The 19,087-nt window shown below is 40.4% G+C and overlaps 1 protein-coding gene across 1 annotated transcript in view; it reads right to left on the bottom strand.

Annotated features, from left to right (window-relative positions):
* Nucleotides 1–5,229: 5,229 nt before the first annotated feature.
* The window catches only part of CDH9 (cadherin 9), an 85,822-nt gene continuing 71,964 nt past the window's right edge, over nucleotides 5,230–19,087 (bottom strand). Inside the window, exons 9-11 of the mRNA XM_065399551.1 lie at nucleotides 9,780–9,897; nucleotides 9,298–9,549; nucleotides 5,230–5,717 (exon numbers count right to left, since the gene is read on the bottom strand). Coding sequence (XP_065255623.1) covers nucleotides 5,230–5,717; nucleotides 9,298–9,549; nucleotides 9,780–9,897 — 858 coding nt within the window. The remainder of the gene's footprint in view (nucleotides 5,718–9,297; nucleotides 9,550–9,779; nucleotides 9,898–19,087) is intronic.

The following is a 19,087-nucleotide window of genomic DNA, read 5'->3' as shown; positions in this document are numbered from 1 at the left end:
ATGCCTCCTATGTAGCTTTTGGAGCCACAGTATCTCAGAAGCATGGTCAAAGTGTTGCACCCCTGTGTCTACTACTGCTGAAAACTTAGCCCTGCCAAATAGAATTATGAGATGTTAGATAAGGAACTACTCATAATTAAATCAGCCTTTGAAGAGTGGCCCATCATCTTGAGGGAACCTGACACCCAGGTAAAGTCTTCTGACCATAAGAACCTTGAATATCTGAGTGAGGCTCAAGTCTTGAATCAAAGACAGCTCAGGTGGACATTATTCTTCTCTTGGTTTTATTTTGTCATCACCTATTGCCCGGGAACTGGGAGTGGGAAAGGTGATGCCCTATTCCAGAAGAGAGAATACTATCAAGAGGGTGAGGAGACCTAACTAAGAACCACCCTGTCTCCTAAAATGTCAAAACTTCCTTAGTGCTAGAATACACCAAGTCCTGCTTGATCTAATCCCATCCACTTTATGGGGTGACCTGTTAGTCCAGGAGATGATGGAAGAGCCTGAGTAAACAAGATCCAGAATAAAAATAGACTGTTCCACACAGGATGGGATTACCTACCTTGATGGATGCATGTATGTTCCACCAAGGCACCCCTAGCTAGAAGTGCTTCATCTCTGTCTTGGCACTTAGTTGCAGGCCACTTTGGCTGCCTTAATACTTTTTGCATGGCTTCCTGTTTCTTCAGTGGCCCTGTATCTGAGCCAAAGTCCACATTCACTCTTGAAACCTGTGTGCATGCATGCACGCCCCATGCTAAGCTCCCCAAAGCCTTAGTATCCCTGAAGACCCCACCTGGACCCTGGGCCTCTATCACCCTGGCCTTTGTACTGGAACTCTTTGAGTCTGATGGCCACACAGTAGTCTTGAATGTTGTAGACCAACTGACCAAAACACAGCCTGCCCTCTGCTGCAACAATAGCTCAACTTCTAGTGGTTCATGTGATCTGTCTTCATGGGCTTCCAGACCATATCACCTCAGACCAAGGCCAGCAGTTCTGGCATGAACTACTCTGGCTAATTGTTTGTGCTTTTATCTCCTCCATGTACCACCATCAGGTAGATGGGCAGAGAGTGAACCAAGAATTAGAGCAATACATATGGTGCTTTTGTCAACTATCACCAAGATAACTGGTTCCCCCTCCTTCCTTATGCCAAGTTCTCATACAATAATGCCGACCACACCTCCGTGGGGCAGAGTCCCTTCTTCGCAAATTATGGAGTCCACTCTCACTTCCACCCAGCCTTGCCCACAGCATCCCTGAACCCAGCAGCTGCTGACTGGATCCAATGAATTCACCATATACAGGAGGAACTTAAGACATGAATTGGGACTACAAGCGATATGCAGACTGTCAATGTCTGGAAGCCCAAGCTCTCACTGTAGGTCAAAAGGTCTAAATTGCAGCAAAACACCTCCGTACAAACAGGCTGTCCTTCGAGTTAGACTACCAGTTCTTTGCACCATTCCAGATTTGTCAGCAAATCAACCCTATCAGCAAATCAACCCTTGCTTTAAATTGCAGCTCCCTCGATCCCTTAAGGTACATCCTGTTTTCCATGTATCCCTCCTGAAGCCTTACATAGAGGACACCTTTCCTGATTGGTTCCAACAGCCTCCCATGCCAGTCCAGGTCCAAGGGCATGAGGTATTTATAGTCCTTGCTATCCTCATCTCTAAAGTACAGAGTGGGAGATTCTACTACCTAATTGAGTGGGAGAGCTATAGGCCTGAAGAATGATCCTGGGAACCCACTGCTAATGTTCATGTCCATGCCCCATACCCGGTAACAAGGTTTCATCAACAACACCTGGATAAACCAGGCCCAGTGCCCGCCAGGAGGAAGGATGTGCTTGGAGAGGGGAGTAATGTAAGGATATAGGGATTAGAAGCTGGGTCTGCAGAGCTTGGGATGGCTGACTTTCCCACAGTGTCACCCGAAGGCCATGCAGAGTCACAGCCAGGGAGAATAAGCAACAGGTGCCACAAGTACTCCTGTTCTTTTTACAGGAAATATCGTCCAAGGGACCCAGACTTGACAGTACCCTGCAGCCTTCTGATTGGCCAACCATCCTATTTAACTCTGGAGGGTGCCCCCAGAAGTTGTCTGGGCAGCAAGACAGACTTTGCACCTACTGCGACTCCAGACCTCACCTCATCTCCTGATCTCTGGTCTCCGATCCCAGCATGACCCTGACTCTTACCTCCTGACTCTAGCCTGCTACTACCTCTGATCTCTGGTCTCTGATCACAGCCTGATTTTGACCCTAACTCTTGCTTATTGAACCCAGCTATAGCAATTCCTCCAAGCCCTGCACAGAGACTACTGTCGCTGACATGTGGACCCCAGCTCAGCTGTGACCGCTAGGCAATACGGCCAATGTCCTGCTCCCTTACAGTAAGACAAAACTGATGAGCTCTCCATTTTATTTTTGATCTACTTTAACCACTGACAGGTAAGATTTCCTTCAAAGTCAATGGGAGTTTTTCTTGAGCAAAGTGTTCAGACTTGATACAAACAAAATCTTTCTCTAGTGACTTAAATTTGCTTTGCGATACGTAGTACCAACACAAAATCTTTAAAATCCTGGAGACTAGAAGTTAAGGGGAAAACATCCTGCATTCCTTGCTAATTCCATATTGCTTATACTCCAACTTTATGCTTTCATTTCCCTTTCCAGTAGATACTGAAAAGTAATGTGTACCCCAACTTCATCAAATTGACTATGAAACTCAACACTGACCTCTTATGCCAACAGATGTGGTTCTCTCGTTCCATGCCTTTGGGAAGTTATTCTGCCTTAATGTTGCCGTGGTTGCCTTTACAGTTTTACATCTAAATGTAAGTTTGATGAATTTGGAGTATATAGTGCTACTCCATGCCACTATAACAGTCCCTCCGTATGAGTCATCAGCAGGATTTGAACGCTGCAATTTCTGATCCACCAGTCCCGTCTTTAGCATTTGAGCCACAGGAGTAACCTTAATGTAGAACAGCCACTAATGTGCACTTGACACATACTTCCCTATGGATTACACAGTTATTTGCTGAATAGAAGCAGAAAAATGGAGATTAGGGATCCTGGATTCTATCCCTCGGTATGGGAGCGGAATACAGTGTAGTGGTTACAGATATGATAACCAAATCACGCACATTTTGGAACAAAGACTCTGAAAAGCAACATGGCTGAGTAAATAAAATTTGGGTCTGGATTCTGTTTGCAGCTGTTCCTGAAGTGACTCTGTGTAATCTTATTGTTAACATACTTGTGTAACGGGTGGGTAGATGCAGCAATGGCACATACTTGACTCCCTTCTAGGTTGGGGTTCATAGTCTTGGTCAGTATGAGGGTGGTGAAATATAAATGAGGGTGGTGAAATGAGTGCACAGAAATATAAATGGGAGAAAAGAGATTTGAACTTCTGGCCTGACAGTCCAGAGAATTTCCCTGAAGTGACAGCAGTAGTTGGTGAGGTTCTCTGGCATGTCAAAGTTCTAAATGTTAATCTGTATGACAACAGCAGTTCTGTCTTCAATGCAGGCTTGTCTTGGTGCATATATTTGCAGCTATTTTCAAATGTTCAAAATAAACTCTGTGCAAAAATGCTATCTATCTACATATAATACTCTGGAAATTGTCACATGTGAAGCAAAGCCCAGAGGGCTTCAAATTTCTTGGAAAAGAAGTCCAAAAATAAACGGAGGCATTCCATTGAAAATTTAAAAACACAGTGATTTTGGAACTCTTAGTACTTTCTCTGTATATACTCACAAATCATCAAATCATGTTGAAAAATTCAAATGCTACACAAAGTTTACATTCTTTGTTTTGCTTTTTGCCATTTTATGATTTTTTTTTTAATGAAGTGAAGGTTTAAAACTCTTTCTAAATTGAAACCTTTGCTGCAACCTTAATTAGTGTGTTGCAACCAGTTCCACCCTAATATAAGGCCATGTCATCCTGTGATGTCAATGAAAAATCTCCATTGCTTAAAAACTGATTGCACAGTATTATCCATAGATGTATGAAATGCGTAAATGTGTTCCAGGTGGTAAAAATGTATTCCATGCAATTTGCTATGGTATTTTATCTGAAGGAAAACTACACTAAAATCTTTTAAAACTATTAAGATTTTTTTTCTTCTTATTCCTGTTAACTGCCCTTCAGTTTTAAAAAAAGCATTATTAGCTTAAAAAAAGAGAAAGAGAGAGAGAGGGAAAAAAAAAAAAAAGATTAGCTTGCAGCAGACTTTCCTGGATTGCTAACATTTGCTTTCTCATCAAAATATAAAAAGCACAGTAATTTTTTTTTGCCTGAATAGCATATCTACTGGAACAAACCTTCATGGTTTCTTCAATCCTCTGTAATTCATGCATTTAATCCTTTTATTGGCCAACTGCCAGTAAATGGGGATGCGGGAGGGGTGGAATCAACAGTGAAACTATATGCTGATACCTTTGAACAGTCCAAGTTGAAGGCAGACTACATTTATTATAATTGCCTGTATTTGGACTTACCCAGAAAATTTGCTTTTTATTTTTTTCTACACTGTACCTTTGTCAAAGAGAAACCCATTCATGTATTTTTTCTTCTCTTCATTTTACAGTACAGCCATTCTGATGTAAAGACATTATTTTGAAAAAAAATCCATACAGCATACGATTCCTCCTGTTCAGTAATTTATGACTGGCAAAGTAAATGAAATAATGTTTTTATAAATACTAATTTATTTAATAAAAATACAAAAATATAATATACATATATAAAAATATCCTGATGGATCAACACAGACATTCTTTAACTCAATAAATATGGCAGTAATATTAATTCCTTTTTTTAAGGTATACTTTTTTCAGATTATGTTACAACACAGGTGCACAATCTCCCAGCTAGTAATAAATGTGATGCAAAGCAATTAAAAAAAAAAGTATAAGTTTTCCATCTATTTATTATTAAAGGCACAAAAAGCCTTTTTTTAGTGTCTTCTCATTGTCGGTGAGAATCTTCCTTCAGGGGTTTTTAGGCAGAGAAGGTGAAGTATAGATTTTATTTTTATATTTAAATCAATCATATTAATTTACGTTGACTTATTTATTAAGCAAACTCTTACTAAGACAACACCTATTTTTTGTATTTTTTTCCAAGTAAGAGAGTGTAGGCCACTTTATCTATTAACATAGACATTACCTCCACTAACACTGACCAAGTCACAGATTACTTTCTCAGTCTCCGTCACTGTCATCTCCACCATACATGTCTGCCAGCTTTTTAAATCGAGGTCCCCAGTCACTGAGGTAATCATAATCTTGGTTGCCATCCATAGTAAGTGATTCCAAAGAGCTAAGTGAATTTGCTATAGAATCATTCCCTTCATAGGCGTATGTCGCTAGTGAATCGTAAGGGGGTGCGGTTGGGTCTAAATCATTTTCCTTTAGCTTTCGTTGAATAAAATCTTGGACATCAATGTTTTCCCACAGAGGTGCAGTCCTCCTTATCTGAAATATAGTTTCTGGGATAACATCTCTTCTCATCTTACTTTCTTCTCTTGCTTCTGGATTCCTTAGTGTTCCAATGTCAAAAGCCTGGGTATCCTCTTCCCCACCTCCTTCATCGTTGTAAGTCACAATATTGTCCCGGACATCATCCTTTGAGATGATCAAGGGCTCTTTCTTTCTCTGCCTCTTCAATGCTGCAAACAGCACAACTAAAACTGAAAACAAATAGATGATGAGCTGCAGTGTAGCCTAAATAATGAGATGGACAAGATAGTTAGCACTGAAATGGAGTTAATGCACATTTGCAATGGACAAATAATTTTATAACTGAGAGAGGATGTTTGGAAAATAGGGAAAAGCTACTATTGAACAATAATAAAGTGAATGTTGATTCAGATATAAGAATTACAAATACCTAATTTTAAAGTTAAGGAAATGTATTATTGATTAGGATTTGCATTTTCAGTGTCAAGCAAAATCCTGTTCCTAATGTTTGTCATTTTGTGGTTCCACACTGGAGAGGAGGTTTCTTTGACCATAGTCCCTAATAATGTTTAGTTTGTTTCATTTCTGTTTTGTGCTGCTTGCCATGCAGTCATTAGGGGTAACATTTTCATAAGTGAGAGTATGGCTACACCTGTGCTGCTGTAGTACTATAGTATAGTACAGCAATGGAATCACTGTAGTAAATGCACCCCCTTGAGAGGCAGTAGGTAGGTTGATAGAAGAACAAATGGATGTAAACTGGCCATGAACAAATTCAGGATGGAAATTAGAAGAAATTTTCTAACAATCAGAGGAGTGAGGTTCTGGAACAACCTCCCAATAGGAGTTGTGGGGTCAAACAACTTAATTTAGTTTTAGGAGAAAGCTGGACAATTATGAGTGTGATTGTATAATGGATTGCTTGTGATGGTAGGGGTCAGGGATCAACAGCCCTGGGACTCACATCCAGTTTGACTTACATTCCCAAAATCTCATGCTTCAGGGTTTCAGCCAGCCATCTGCAGGGGTCAGGAAGGGATTTTTTCATCCAATATATTCTGGGAGGTTTTATTATTTTTTTAATCTCCTTCCTCTGAAGCATCAAAGATGCCCATTGCTGGAGATGGAACATTGGATGTGGAGGGAAGTGCTCTGAGGTGGCACCAAGCATTTTCTCTCTCACATGCTTGATTGGCTGGTTCTTGCTCATATGCTCTGTGTCTAACTATGTCTAATCACCATATGTAGAGTTGAGAAGGAATTTTCCCCAAGGTCAGAATGGCAGGAGCCTTAGAGGTTTTTCACCTTCCTCTGCAGCATGTAAGTGCAGGTGACTTTCCTGCATTATCTAGGTATAACTCATGTAATCATTTCCCTGTTATTGTGGGGGCCTCAGGCACTGGTGCACCTTGGTCCCTCCTGTTCTCTGCCTTTGGCACATCATAATCTAGTCTCCTGTGGGCTATAATGCTTTGGTCTCATTTCAGTTGTTGGGTTTGATGTGCAGGTGCTGGGTGGTGGTGGAGGCCTGTGATATACAGGAGGAAAGACTAGATGATCTGGTGGTCCCTTCTGGCATTAAACTCTATGACCTAGTGTTGTCTATACTGGTGCTTAAGTCAGCTTAACTAAGTCTCTCCAGGGCACCTACATTTTTAGTGTAGGTCAAGCTTTATGTTCCTAAGGCCCCATTTTCAAAAGTGACAGGCATGCTATAATACAGCTTCTGTTGGCATAGCTATGTTGGTCAGGGGTATGAATAGGTGCCATCTCTGACAGGTATAGCTGTGCTGACAAAAGACACAAAAAGGCTGTTATACTGGCAAAGATCACACTTTTTGCTGGTATAGCTTATTTCACTTGGGAGATGGGGACTGAAAAAGCTACACCAGTAAAAGTGTGGTTACTCTGGTGTAGCTGTGTCCACACTGGGAGCGTTTTGTTGGGATAGTATGCTGGTATACCTATACCGGCAAAGCTCTCCTAGTTTATACATGGCCTAAGTCCCATTGACTTTCAGTGAGACTTAGGGCTTGTCTTCACAATGGAGCTAAATTGGTGCTGCTGCAATCGATGCAACGGCATCAATTTAGAGGGTCTAGTGAAGACATGCTCAATCGACGGGAGAGCGCTCTCCCATCGATTTCTGTACTCCTGCGCGATGAGAGGCTGAAGCAATGTCGGCAGGAGAGCATTTCCCATCAATGTAGCATAGTGTGGACCCTGCAGTAAGTAGAACCGAGCTACGTCGACTTGAATTAGGCTAATGTAACTCAAATTGCTTAGCTTACATCGACCGGCAGCTGTAGTGTAGACCAGCCCTTAGGGTCCTAGGTGCCTAATTCACTTTTGAAAATAGGACTTAGGAGCCTAAGTCACTTAGACTTAAAAAAAAAATTGCCCTAAGAACCTACAGTCATGAGTACCAAAACTTTTATTGACTTCAGTGGCTTCAGGACTTGGAATCTAGGTCTGTACTAACAGCCACTTATTTAAACAACTGATCCTGCTGCAAGAAATACTAGTATAGCAATTTTCACCTTTGGATGAAGTGATTGAAGCTGAAGTGTGAGCCTTTACAGCAGGAGCTAAAGGACTAAGACCAGTAGCTAGGAGTTACAGCACAGTTAAGTCATCTGTGGATCAGATGTAGAAATGGATGCCTAACTCATGCTAAGAAATAGGTTTCACTTGTGCTCAGCGATATGAGCCAACTTATACATGAGCACTGGTGAGCAATAACTTGAACACTGGTGACTAAAGGGAAGAGAGGGCATGCTGAGGACAGAGAGAACATGAACAGGAGCTATATGCTTAAATGTGATTCACTGAATGGCGATGGTTCTACAGTTCTGCTCTACATAGTTTCTTTGTGTGTGCAGCAGCCATTTTTAGATTTTTTTTCCAGTTTTCTCCTGTTGTCAGCCAGGAATACTGGCTTACTCAAGTATGCTTAAGAACGTCACTGAAAAGAACCAGAGGCATTTATGAGGGCAGACCCCTTATTGATATGCTCCCAAAGGTTGCCGTGAATTAGTATCTTTCACAGTCGGGTGCTCAGTGCCTCTTACATAAGCTGTGCATGGCATTCATGCTGATTTACCAGCTTCCTGTGCCTCCTTCCGCAGCACTTTCTCCAGTTGTCAAACCTGGCAGCCGCCCTCCTCATCTCCCCAACCCTCCCTCACCAGTCTTCATCCTAAATCCCTGCATATCTCCTGATGTCCTTGAGGCTGTCCCTTCACTCTCTCCCTGTTCTTCTCCCTTCCACGCCCACCAGTCACCTGCCCCACCCCCTTCCACTTGCAAATGTTTGAAAGTTAGTATATATATAGCTCCTCCGTTATATTTTCTATCCAGATGTTTTTAAAATATAGAAAATATAAATGACTTAATAACTGGTGTAATTGTTAATTTTTAATTATTAGGAGCCAGATTCTGTCATCTGTACTCCTGTTGAGTGGTACATTACTCAACTTCATTAAATGGGGGACTACTTGTCAAGTAAGATAATACTCTGCCTGAGTAAGGGTAACAGAATCTAGTCCTACGTTACTATTTGCCTCATATCACATCTTAGTAAAACAGTGACATTCTCATCCCGGTTTTCAGCTTTCTTTTGAGTAGTTGTAATGACTTACAGTCCACATTCAAACCCCCCTATTACAAGGTAGTTAGTGTGGAAAATGGCCATATTAAGGGCTTTTCTCTAGTCACCCGAATCAAGGGCTTTGTAGAGTGACAGCAGTCAATAAAGCAGTGACTAGCACGTGTGTATTAAATTACATATAGGTCACAAGGATCACTTACCTAACAGTATAATGATGCAGAGGAGAATGGCAATCAAAGCACCCGTGCTGAGGCCAGCTGAAAGGAGCAAAGCCTCAGCATTACAGGACTGCATATTCCCCCGGCTATCGCAGGCACACACTCGAATTGTCAGCGTGCCGGTGCTACTCTGGATTGGATAGTCATTGTCGAATATTAAGACTGGCAGGAGATAGGTACTCATTTTACTGCGGCTATATCCATTTCTTCTAGTCAGAATCCCTGCTGTGTTATCTGAAATGGAGGAGCAGAATAACTGTGTGTGACAGTGTGATGTGATCTCTGGCATGAGGGGAAAACAGCGAGATGGCATGCTAGAGTTGCCAACCCTCCAGGATTGCCCTGGAGACTCCAGGAATTAAAGATTAATCTTTAATTAAAGATAATATCATGTGATGAAACCTCCAGGAATTTATCCAACCAAAGTTGGCAAGCCTATGACATGCAGGAGCAGAGTTGTTTACCTTTGTTGTCGACAACAGAGAAGTTGGGATGAACTGCAAATTCTGGCACCAACTCAAAGAAGAATTTGTGGCCTCGAGGAGGCTCATCTTTGTCCACAGCACTAACAGTCTGTACCAGCTATAAGGAAAACAAGGTATTATGTGCTTAATGTTTTGTTTTTGTTGTTATTTTTTTTTAAATAAGACAGCATTTTCTGATAGCATATTTAAAATACCCAATGCAATTTATTTGAAGAAGCCACCCAGTGCCCAAGGGTTAGTGTGCTATATGGTGGTCTCATGTTAACACAAGGAGAGCTTCTGTTAAACAAATCAGCTCTTTCATTTTTAACTTCACATCCACCTAACAGCACACAAACAAGGGCCTGCTCCTGGCTGCTGCAGGCAGCTCTCTGTTCTGATTAGTTCTGAGTGCCCTGTGTTGCTGTGTGAAGGGTGCCCCTCTGACCAATCCAGCCTCCTCCCATGCCCTTACACAACATTAGCAGCTTCTTCACACACTGTGCTCTGCAAGGGGGAAACTTGGGTTCAGTTCCTAGTCCACATCTTTTTCTCCTGGAGATAAAGTTAGAATATTGCAGAAGCAGAATTCTCAGCTGTTGGGGGTAGGGGGGAGGAGAAGGTGGAGAAATGCCTTGCATCACCCTAAATGGACACCTCTGGTTGTGGAATGGCACTGGTGGAAAATGGAGGGCAGTCAAGTCCAGTTGTGAGGGGAAGATAGTAGCACTGTCATAGGGCCATGGGAGCCAGCATGCATAAAGAGGAGGAAAATGTTAAGGGTTCCTTCTGGAATGCAGAAGATTCCCCTGCAGAGCTGGTACTAACACATTGGAGGCCCTAAACAGGAATATTTTGCCCCCCCCAATACTAAAATAGGAAAGTTCTTATAATAAAAAGCAAATAGGGGGTCCCTTGAGCTGCTCGGGGCTCTAAGCAATTGCTTAGTCTGTTTATGCCTAGCACCAGATCTGCGGCCCAGCCACATTAAAAATAATTTAAAAAAAAGAAAACAAGTACTCTAGTATTTTTCAGACTAATTTAAGATGTTGATTGCATTTATATGGCTAAAGAAGGTAAAGTTGCTAAAACTGGGAAAGCAAACACAGTAAGGAAGAGTGAGTTCAGTACCGATATTATATTAAGCATTGTGCAGTTATAAAGTGATGTCATTACATTTACTATGCTATAAACTGTGATAATTCATATGTACAGTAAAAATGACTACTGGGTTGTTCACATTCACTAACTATTGTAGTACCACAGAAATCCAGCATGTTTTGCACTTTCCTGCTGCCGGAGTTGTGGCTGTATCCAAAAGAAGAGGCTTTGGGCTTAATCAGGTGTCAGGATAGCTCAGTGGCATGAGTGAGTGGGTGGGTTTCCCAGAGAAAGGATTTGTGGCTGGAATCCAGAATAAGTCACAGCAGAGAACTCTCCTTACCACTTCTTTACTCATGAGCAGAGAGCTCCTCTAGCACCTGCTGTGAAGATGGACCTGCTTTTTATGATATTGCGGTGTGCTGAGTGCCTCATTTGAAGCGCTAAATGTCTCCACTGTCCTGGGCATCTTCCGCTTCCCCTGACTTCAAAGGGGTTTGTTATCAAAAGGTTTATGCATGCAGCTTGTTTCGCTGAGATTTCCAGAGGACATGCATAGCATTAACTGTCCAAGCAAAAGCAGTAACTGCTAAATAACAACACTATCTTGAGTTAAGGACAGTTCCCTTAAAACACCTTTCTGAATATTAATTTCAATGAGAATTGAACACACTCATTCAATATTCTATATAGTTATTCTGCACCTCTCATGTTTGGGACCTATCTTAGACACTCCTGAGAATACAGCTACAAAATATAGTAAAACACTAGATGAATAGTTGGATCTGGAGTAATTTAATTATAGTCAGTAGGTTAAATTAGGTGTAAATGAGAATTTGGCTCATCAACTTCCTTGGCATTATTCCTCATTTACACCAGTGTTGGGGAGATCAGAATCAGGGTCTTTATGGTTTCCTGTCATCTGAACAGAATCTGTGAGGGAATTCATGAATGTCATCTTCCTTCATGATGAACAGAATATAGTTAAAGCAGGATTACGCAATATTTCTTAAAATTAATGAGGCTCTCAAGTACACATTAAGATCTCTACATTTTGAAAGTAAGAAGGATCCTGACACTTGGGAAACTTTTTAAATACATTTGGCCAAGTTCACACTCTTTGCAAAGGAGCTCTGTTGGCATGTCACTGTACCTGTAATTCCACTAGCACTTTTTTCTCTAAATATTCCCAGTGTTGGTACCACTGCCACTGGCAGTAGCAATGGTGGATGTGATAGTATAGGCATGGATTTAGATAGCTACAACATTTTAAGCCCCATGTCGCCAAAGTCTACAATTCCAGTGCCATTATAGCAGAAATTACTTATGGTGGAAGGCTAGCAGAGCATCAAATAGACTGGAAAAAAAATTTCCTCCTGCATTTTTGTAGAGGTCTGAAGGACAATGTGAGAATAAGAACATCCGGTAGAAGAGAGAGAATTAGAATATTTGCGGATATTTGTCCAAGTGTTGCTAGGAAACATCCAGGGAGAAAATACCCAGCTAAAATAGCTACCAAAGCATTGTAGCTGAGTATCCTGTGGCTTTTTGAGATGTAATCAGTGAGATGTTTGTAAGATCCACATATGATTCCTTTCAGGTGCAAATAATATGAAGAGTGGACAATTGTGGCAGAAACAGAGGAACCTAATTACACTGAAAATTTATTGTGAGAATAAGGCTGCAGAAATGAAAAAAAAACAAACAAACCCTTATTACCTGTTAAAGGTATTGGCTGTCTTGAAAAGATGGAAGAATAAAGGGGAAAAAAATGAAGAAAAATATTGCAGGCACAGTTTTCCAAAGGGTGAATAAATCAAAACAAAAACAAGCAAAGAAAAAAATAGAAACTTTTTTTAGCTTTTGTAGATCTAAAAATCATGAATAAAAGAAACTAAAGTCAATCCTAGATGTAGAAATTAAAGAGACTTAGCCATTCTGATTTTTGGTATGGTAGGGATACTGTAAAAACTAGGGCACAATGTTTTGCTATTTAAAGTTTGTGGTGTCAAATGAAATACATACTTTTCCATTTTGAAACAGTTCTGAATTAGGAGTTGTACTCACGCTTCACAGAGACTTCAGAGAGATGCCTGACATTGTAAGATTTATGAGAGATTTTTTTTTTCAAGAAAGTGACTTTTACTCAAATCAAATGTGATTTCAAGCATATCAGACCTATTGAAAAAATACATTCCTTTTCGTTTAGATGCCCTTGTGAATGAACTCAGATTGAAAAATTCAGCATAACTGTCAGTAATTCTACCTTTCTTAGGAGAATCAGTGTGAGATAGCTCATTGGGATTTATAGGATAAATTCCCATTCTTGAGGGGATCACTCAGCTTTTCAAGTGCTGATAATGTAAACCCGGAGTGTCCATACAAATACTTCACTTTTATATCCAACACAGAGTAGTTTTATAGCTGTTTAAACAATGTAGGCCGAGCCGTGCAACCTTTCTTCATGTCGGTGAGCACTTAGGCCCAGATCCTTGAAGGTATTTAGGTCTCTATGTGATTTCATAACTTTGAGGATCTGGGTCTTACTCCCACTGAAGTCAGAGGGACATCCCATGAGTGAATGCTCGCAGACGTGAGGTGGGGTTCCACAGTTGCGTAGGTGCTGGAACTAGGGGTGCTGGGGGGCTACACCACACCCTGAAGTGGTTTCCATTATATACTGGATTTAGAGTTTGGTTCAATGGCTCTCAGCACCCCAACTATACAGATTGTTCCAGCACCCCTGTACATTCAGCCCCTGTTTATGTATCAGAGGGGTAGACGTGTTAGTCTGGATCTGTAAAAAGCAACAAAGAGTCCTGTGGCACCTTATGTTAGATCTGTTAGTCTATAAGGTGCCACAGGACTCTTTGTAGCCCCTGTTTATGTATCTTTCACAGAGTGCCATCTCTTTCTCAGATACTGCAGATGATTTGGATGCTACGGTGTTTTCTCCTCATTGCTCCAGACTGCTGATTTGTAAGTCACTCAGCATGCTTTAGAAGATTCTCTTAAAGGCAGAACTGGAAGTTTCTTTATAAAAATCCAAGTAAGTCTTTTGTATGAATCTTCATGAAGGGAATGGGATGGGACGGAAGATATCGCAAAATGTTTGGGGAAAATATATTTACAATGATATTTTAACAAAAACTTGAAACAACCAATACGTCCATGAGATGCTTGGAAATCTGCCACACACACTCCTTTTCAATATGTCACTGTCAGTATATATTGATTGTCATTATAAAACATGACACCTTTCTCTGAAAACGGCAGTTTTCATTCTCTTTGATAAGGCAGCTGTGATGTCACTCGCTATGAAACCAGGAAGATTCCTGAGGAATTCAGGGAGGCTAATTTGTTTAAACAGTCCCTTCTTTGGAGTTTTCAAACAACACAATTAACGTACAGCATAAGTTTTTGTACTTTGCAATAATGATAATGTATTGTTAACCTGGGGATGCTTAACTGTCATGGCTTCAGAATTTTGCTTTTGTTCTGCTGCAGAACAAGCTGATTGGAGTGTAGCCTTGAATTCAGTTGAATGATTTGAGCTTTAAGTTCTGGTAATTTGTGACTTCCCTGAAATAAACATAGATATTGCATAACGCTAGATGGCTTTTCAAATGTCTACACTATTGTTTGTTTCACTCATTGACTGTGTGTGAGATATCAAACATCAAAAATGTTACTAGTCCCCCGATTGAGCAATTTTTTATTTACTTCAGTCTAGGGCTATGTCTATACTTACAGTGGCATATAAAGTACACACACTGCCTGCCTTCCTAGCACGGGTATAAATAGCAGTGTGGATGGTGAGACACTGCTTAGGTGAGTAAAAACATGCCAGAACCATAGGGTATATACCCGACATGGCTCTCTACATGCCCAAGCAGTGCCTCCCACATCTACAGTACTATTTTTAGCAATGTAGGGTCCCACTACCACCTTGTTGACAAAGACTTTCCCTGCTGTCTCCCACCACCACCACCAGAGCCTTTCACTGGCACGTTGTCACTACAGTGTGCAGTGTGCACACAGCTCGCTTTTCATCGTGTCATGTGGTTACATGTACCCTGGATGTCACCACTAGTGTAGACAAGGCCTAGGAGTGAATATCACAAATCACAAACCTTACATCACTGTATTATCATTTCCTGAAATCTGTTCGTCTAGTTATGTGCTGCACATATCTTATCAAGGGGCTTCCACAAAAATCTCCCCCTAAATCCATGATAAACTATGAAAAATATGCTGAGAGGGAGATTGTCATTGGACTTTGCTGAATGCCATAGGAAGGAGGGCACAAAGAGACTTTCCTACCAGGCTCCCCTTGGGATGATGTGACTCCACTATCCCCTACAAAGGGGTAAGTGTTAAAGGAACAATCTGAGTATATCAATGATCAATCACAATGGTAGGTGGGAAAGATGAAGATGTAGAAGAATCTGGGAGGGACTGTCCTTCTTAGGAAATCTTTCTAAAATATCTGTCCTTTGATGAAGTTTGATGCATTCTGAAGGCAAATGGTTTACTCATCCGAAGTTGGCTCTTACCCCAGAGATAATTACCAGCATGTGAGAGGTCAGAAAATCTTTCTTCTCTTCCTCTGTTTAAAAGGATTACAGAATTTTAATATATCACTCTACTAAGTCAATGGATGCCTACCCATAATTCAGCTACAGGTCTGTACAACAATGCATGATCAATATTTATCAATGGTATCATGACAATTATGCCTTTCCCTGCTCCTTCCCAGTCTGTGGAGAAAATACAGAAAAATTAAAGGAAAAATTATCATCTTCCCAAATAAGATGAGCTCTATCCATGCTCTGATGCTTGGGAGCTCATAAATGGCAAGAGAGAATATAGCACCAATGAGCAAAACAGTCTAGTTGTTGATCATTATTGTTAATGTGGTCTCAGCAAATATAGAGAGTTCGATGAGTTGATATCCTAGAATTGAATTTTGCAGTCATTGATTCATGCTCTATTAAGGTAAAACTCCCTGGCTTCCATGGAGAGAATTGCCTGACTCTGCCCCTAGTTCAGCTCAGGGTCATGCACTGCTCTTAATGAGCTCATAGAACAAAGTTGTGAGAGACCCTTGCACAAGAGCCTTCCACAATAGCAGTCCTTGTGCTTCTGGAGCTCCATCGCAGAGAGAGCGACACTTAAAAGAGGACAAAGATGAGTTGGGGCCAGGACCCTGCTGCTCCCACCATAGCCCACATTACAAGTCTGTGGAACAGATCTGGAACCCAACCTAACGGATGAAGCAGAGGGTATATTTCCATGTGAAAAAAGCATTTATAGAGATGATGCCCTTCCTCAATAGACTCTCTGATCACTGCCGCCCCTGGGATATTGCAACTCTGTACTGCTCTCCCCATCTCCCCACACAGCTGCATCATAAATGCCACAATCTACCCTTTAATATTTGCTGACATTGAACACAGGTATTGTAAGTTGGCAATGGGGAGGAATAATTGATATTTCTGGCTGCTTCCTGATGTGAATGAGATTTAGAAAGTGGTGTGATTAATAGCTAAGCTCAATTAAAAGAAAATCTTAAAATTAACTAAATATATTTATCTTCTCTGTCTAGCCCTCATGCTGTGATCATCAGCGTTAAATGCACTGATGTGACGCAACGGGAAGCAATTATAATTCTAACAGGTTGGCTGCTTTAGGTGAGCTCTAAAATAAGATGAAATAGTATGAAATGAATAATAGTATATTGTACATTATGCGCTATCGTACAATAATAGAATTGTACAGTACATTAAAATAGGCAACAAAACTGGAGCCTATTTGGAATATAAATACTATATGTCCAAAATGTTCACATATGTGCATTTAAATCCATAATTATATTCAGACATCTAATTAAAAGTGACTTGATTTTTAAAGGTGTTGAGCACTTGCAGCTCCCAATGAAGCCAACTTTACATAAATGCCTAAATATGAATTTGGGTGCCTAACTTTAGATCCATGTTTGAAATTTTTTACTTGAATCTCCTACTTGCCTGCAGCCACAGAAATCTGCAAATATCACATCCCTGCATATGTAACGAGTAGGAGGCAGTACTTCAGGGAATGATATTTGATGCAGATAATGTCTGTAGCATTAGTACTGAATTTGCCATTTGGGGAAAATAATTTCTGGAATTATATCATATAATTGCTGAGCTCATGCTATTTGGAAGGAGCATCTGAATAGCTAAATACCAGACTAACTAATGGGCCTCTGTCAGCTACATTTTTTAAATGCACGTTTTCTCTAAACCTGCTCTCTTCATTTTTAGCAAAGTAAAATTTGGTGGGGATGTAATGGGAAGAATGTTGACTAACTAGATTTCACACAGATGTTACCCAAAGCCAAGTCAAATCTTTGAGCACTTAAATATAAATAATATAGAAAGGGGCCAAAAACAAAATGGAGGAAATAATAAAATAATAAAACAAAAGTATATACAAGGGATAAAAGTATCTATGTAGCTACATCTTGGGTGACGCTGCTTTAGTCCTTTGTGCTCCTTGAGAATCACATTGTCTCAAAATTTCTCATTGTTGTTAATCAGGTGATGCAGGGGCAGAGTTAAGATTGTTTGAATGATATTAAATGAGCTTTATTGTGCTTTCGAATACATTGAACATATTATATTTTGGGGGGAGGGCAAGGTAAGTAGTGCCTCAAATTAGAATATCTAGATTTTCTAACACTTGTGTTTGTGGACAAAACAGCAAATTCAAAACAGCCTTCTCTTTGAAGGCTTAAACTTTTTGTTAAGTGATAAATTATGTTCAACCTTTACTCCAGTTTATCGAAGGTTTCTGAAGAGGAGTGATCAAGTAGATAAATCAACTGTGAAATGCAAAATATTTGTCTCTAAAGTATTATTGCAGAATATGAACTTGAAGAATCAAAAGGCAAATGAAAATGTAGGCAGTTAGTCAACTAACTCCCATGGAAAGTCAGCAGGAGTTGGACACCTAAGTCCCATAGGTCGCTTTGAAGATCCCAGCCCTAATTTACACCCAAAGAATGGGAAGGTGTCATGAATTACACATACACAGTTAGTTGGGAAGCTAAATTGTAATTTGTGCATTATTGAGTATTCCATATATTTGAAATTCCACAGAATATATAGGACTACACAGAGTTTGGAAAGGTATCATTTAAGAGGAGATGACAAGTAGCCAGTCTGGGTGGAACTTGTTTGTGATCAGACCCCCAAATTTGAGTTCCCTCACTCAAAATATTACATATGCTTAATCTTGCTTTGCTTTGCCCAATTCTGTTAAAGCTTTTACCATGACTCACTTTGATATCAATCACTGAACTGAGATTCTAAAAATTATTTGTCCACAATCTTGTACTATGCAAAGAGGTTTTGTTGCACTGACAGAAATTTGGTCGTATACCAGCAATCCAGACTTGCTGGCCAGGATTATCTGAATGTATTTCTGTTGAAAAAGTAATTAATAAATTATAAAATAAAACTACCAGAGTACAATAAACAGTAATTGGATGAAATTTCTAAGCTCATTACATAGGTCTCAAACCTTAGTCACACATTAAATTTATGTCACAGTGGTGAAGACATTGTATCCTAATTATAAACATCACATTAATTTGTGACAAGGTGCTCCATTAGTCTTAGAGTTTCATGTGTTTATTTCATTATCTGTTATAATTCCTACCGCTATTTTCATTTCATTTAGTATTGCTGTTACTGTATATATTATGAGATAACTGGCTCTGTGGATGAGGGGAAAGCAGTGGACGTGTTATTCCTTGACTTTAGCAAAGCTTTCGATATGGTCTCCCACAGTATTCATGCCAGCAAGTTAAAGAAGTATGGGCTGGATAAATGGACTATAAGGTGGATAGAAAGCTGGCTAGATTGTCAGGCTCAACGGTTAGTGATCAATGGCTCCATGTCTAGTTGGCAGCCGGTATCAAGTGGAGTGCCCCAAGGGTTGGTCCTGGGTCCGGTTTTGTTCAATATCTTCATTAATGATCTGGAGGATGGCGTGGACTGCACCCTCAACAAGTTTGCAGATGAGACTAAACTGGGAGGAGTGGTAGATACGCTGGAAGGTAGGGATACGATACAGAGGGACCTCGACAAATTAGAGGATTGGTCCAAAAGAAATCTGATGAGGTTCAACAAGGACAAGTGCAGAGTCCTGTGCTTAGG

The sequence above is a fragment of the Emys orbicularis genome, chromosome 2, assembly GCF_028017835.1.
Source record: "Emys orbicularis isolate rEmyOrb1 chromosome 2, rEmyOrb1.hap1, whole genome shotgun sequence".
In the NCBI taxonomy this organism is placed as follows: domain Eukaryota; kingdom Metazoa; phylum Chordata; order Testudines; family Emydidae; genus Emys; species Emys orbicularis.
Note: the sequence above shows the minus strand (reverse complement) of the source record. Positions and strands in the feature narration are given on the sequence as shown.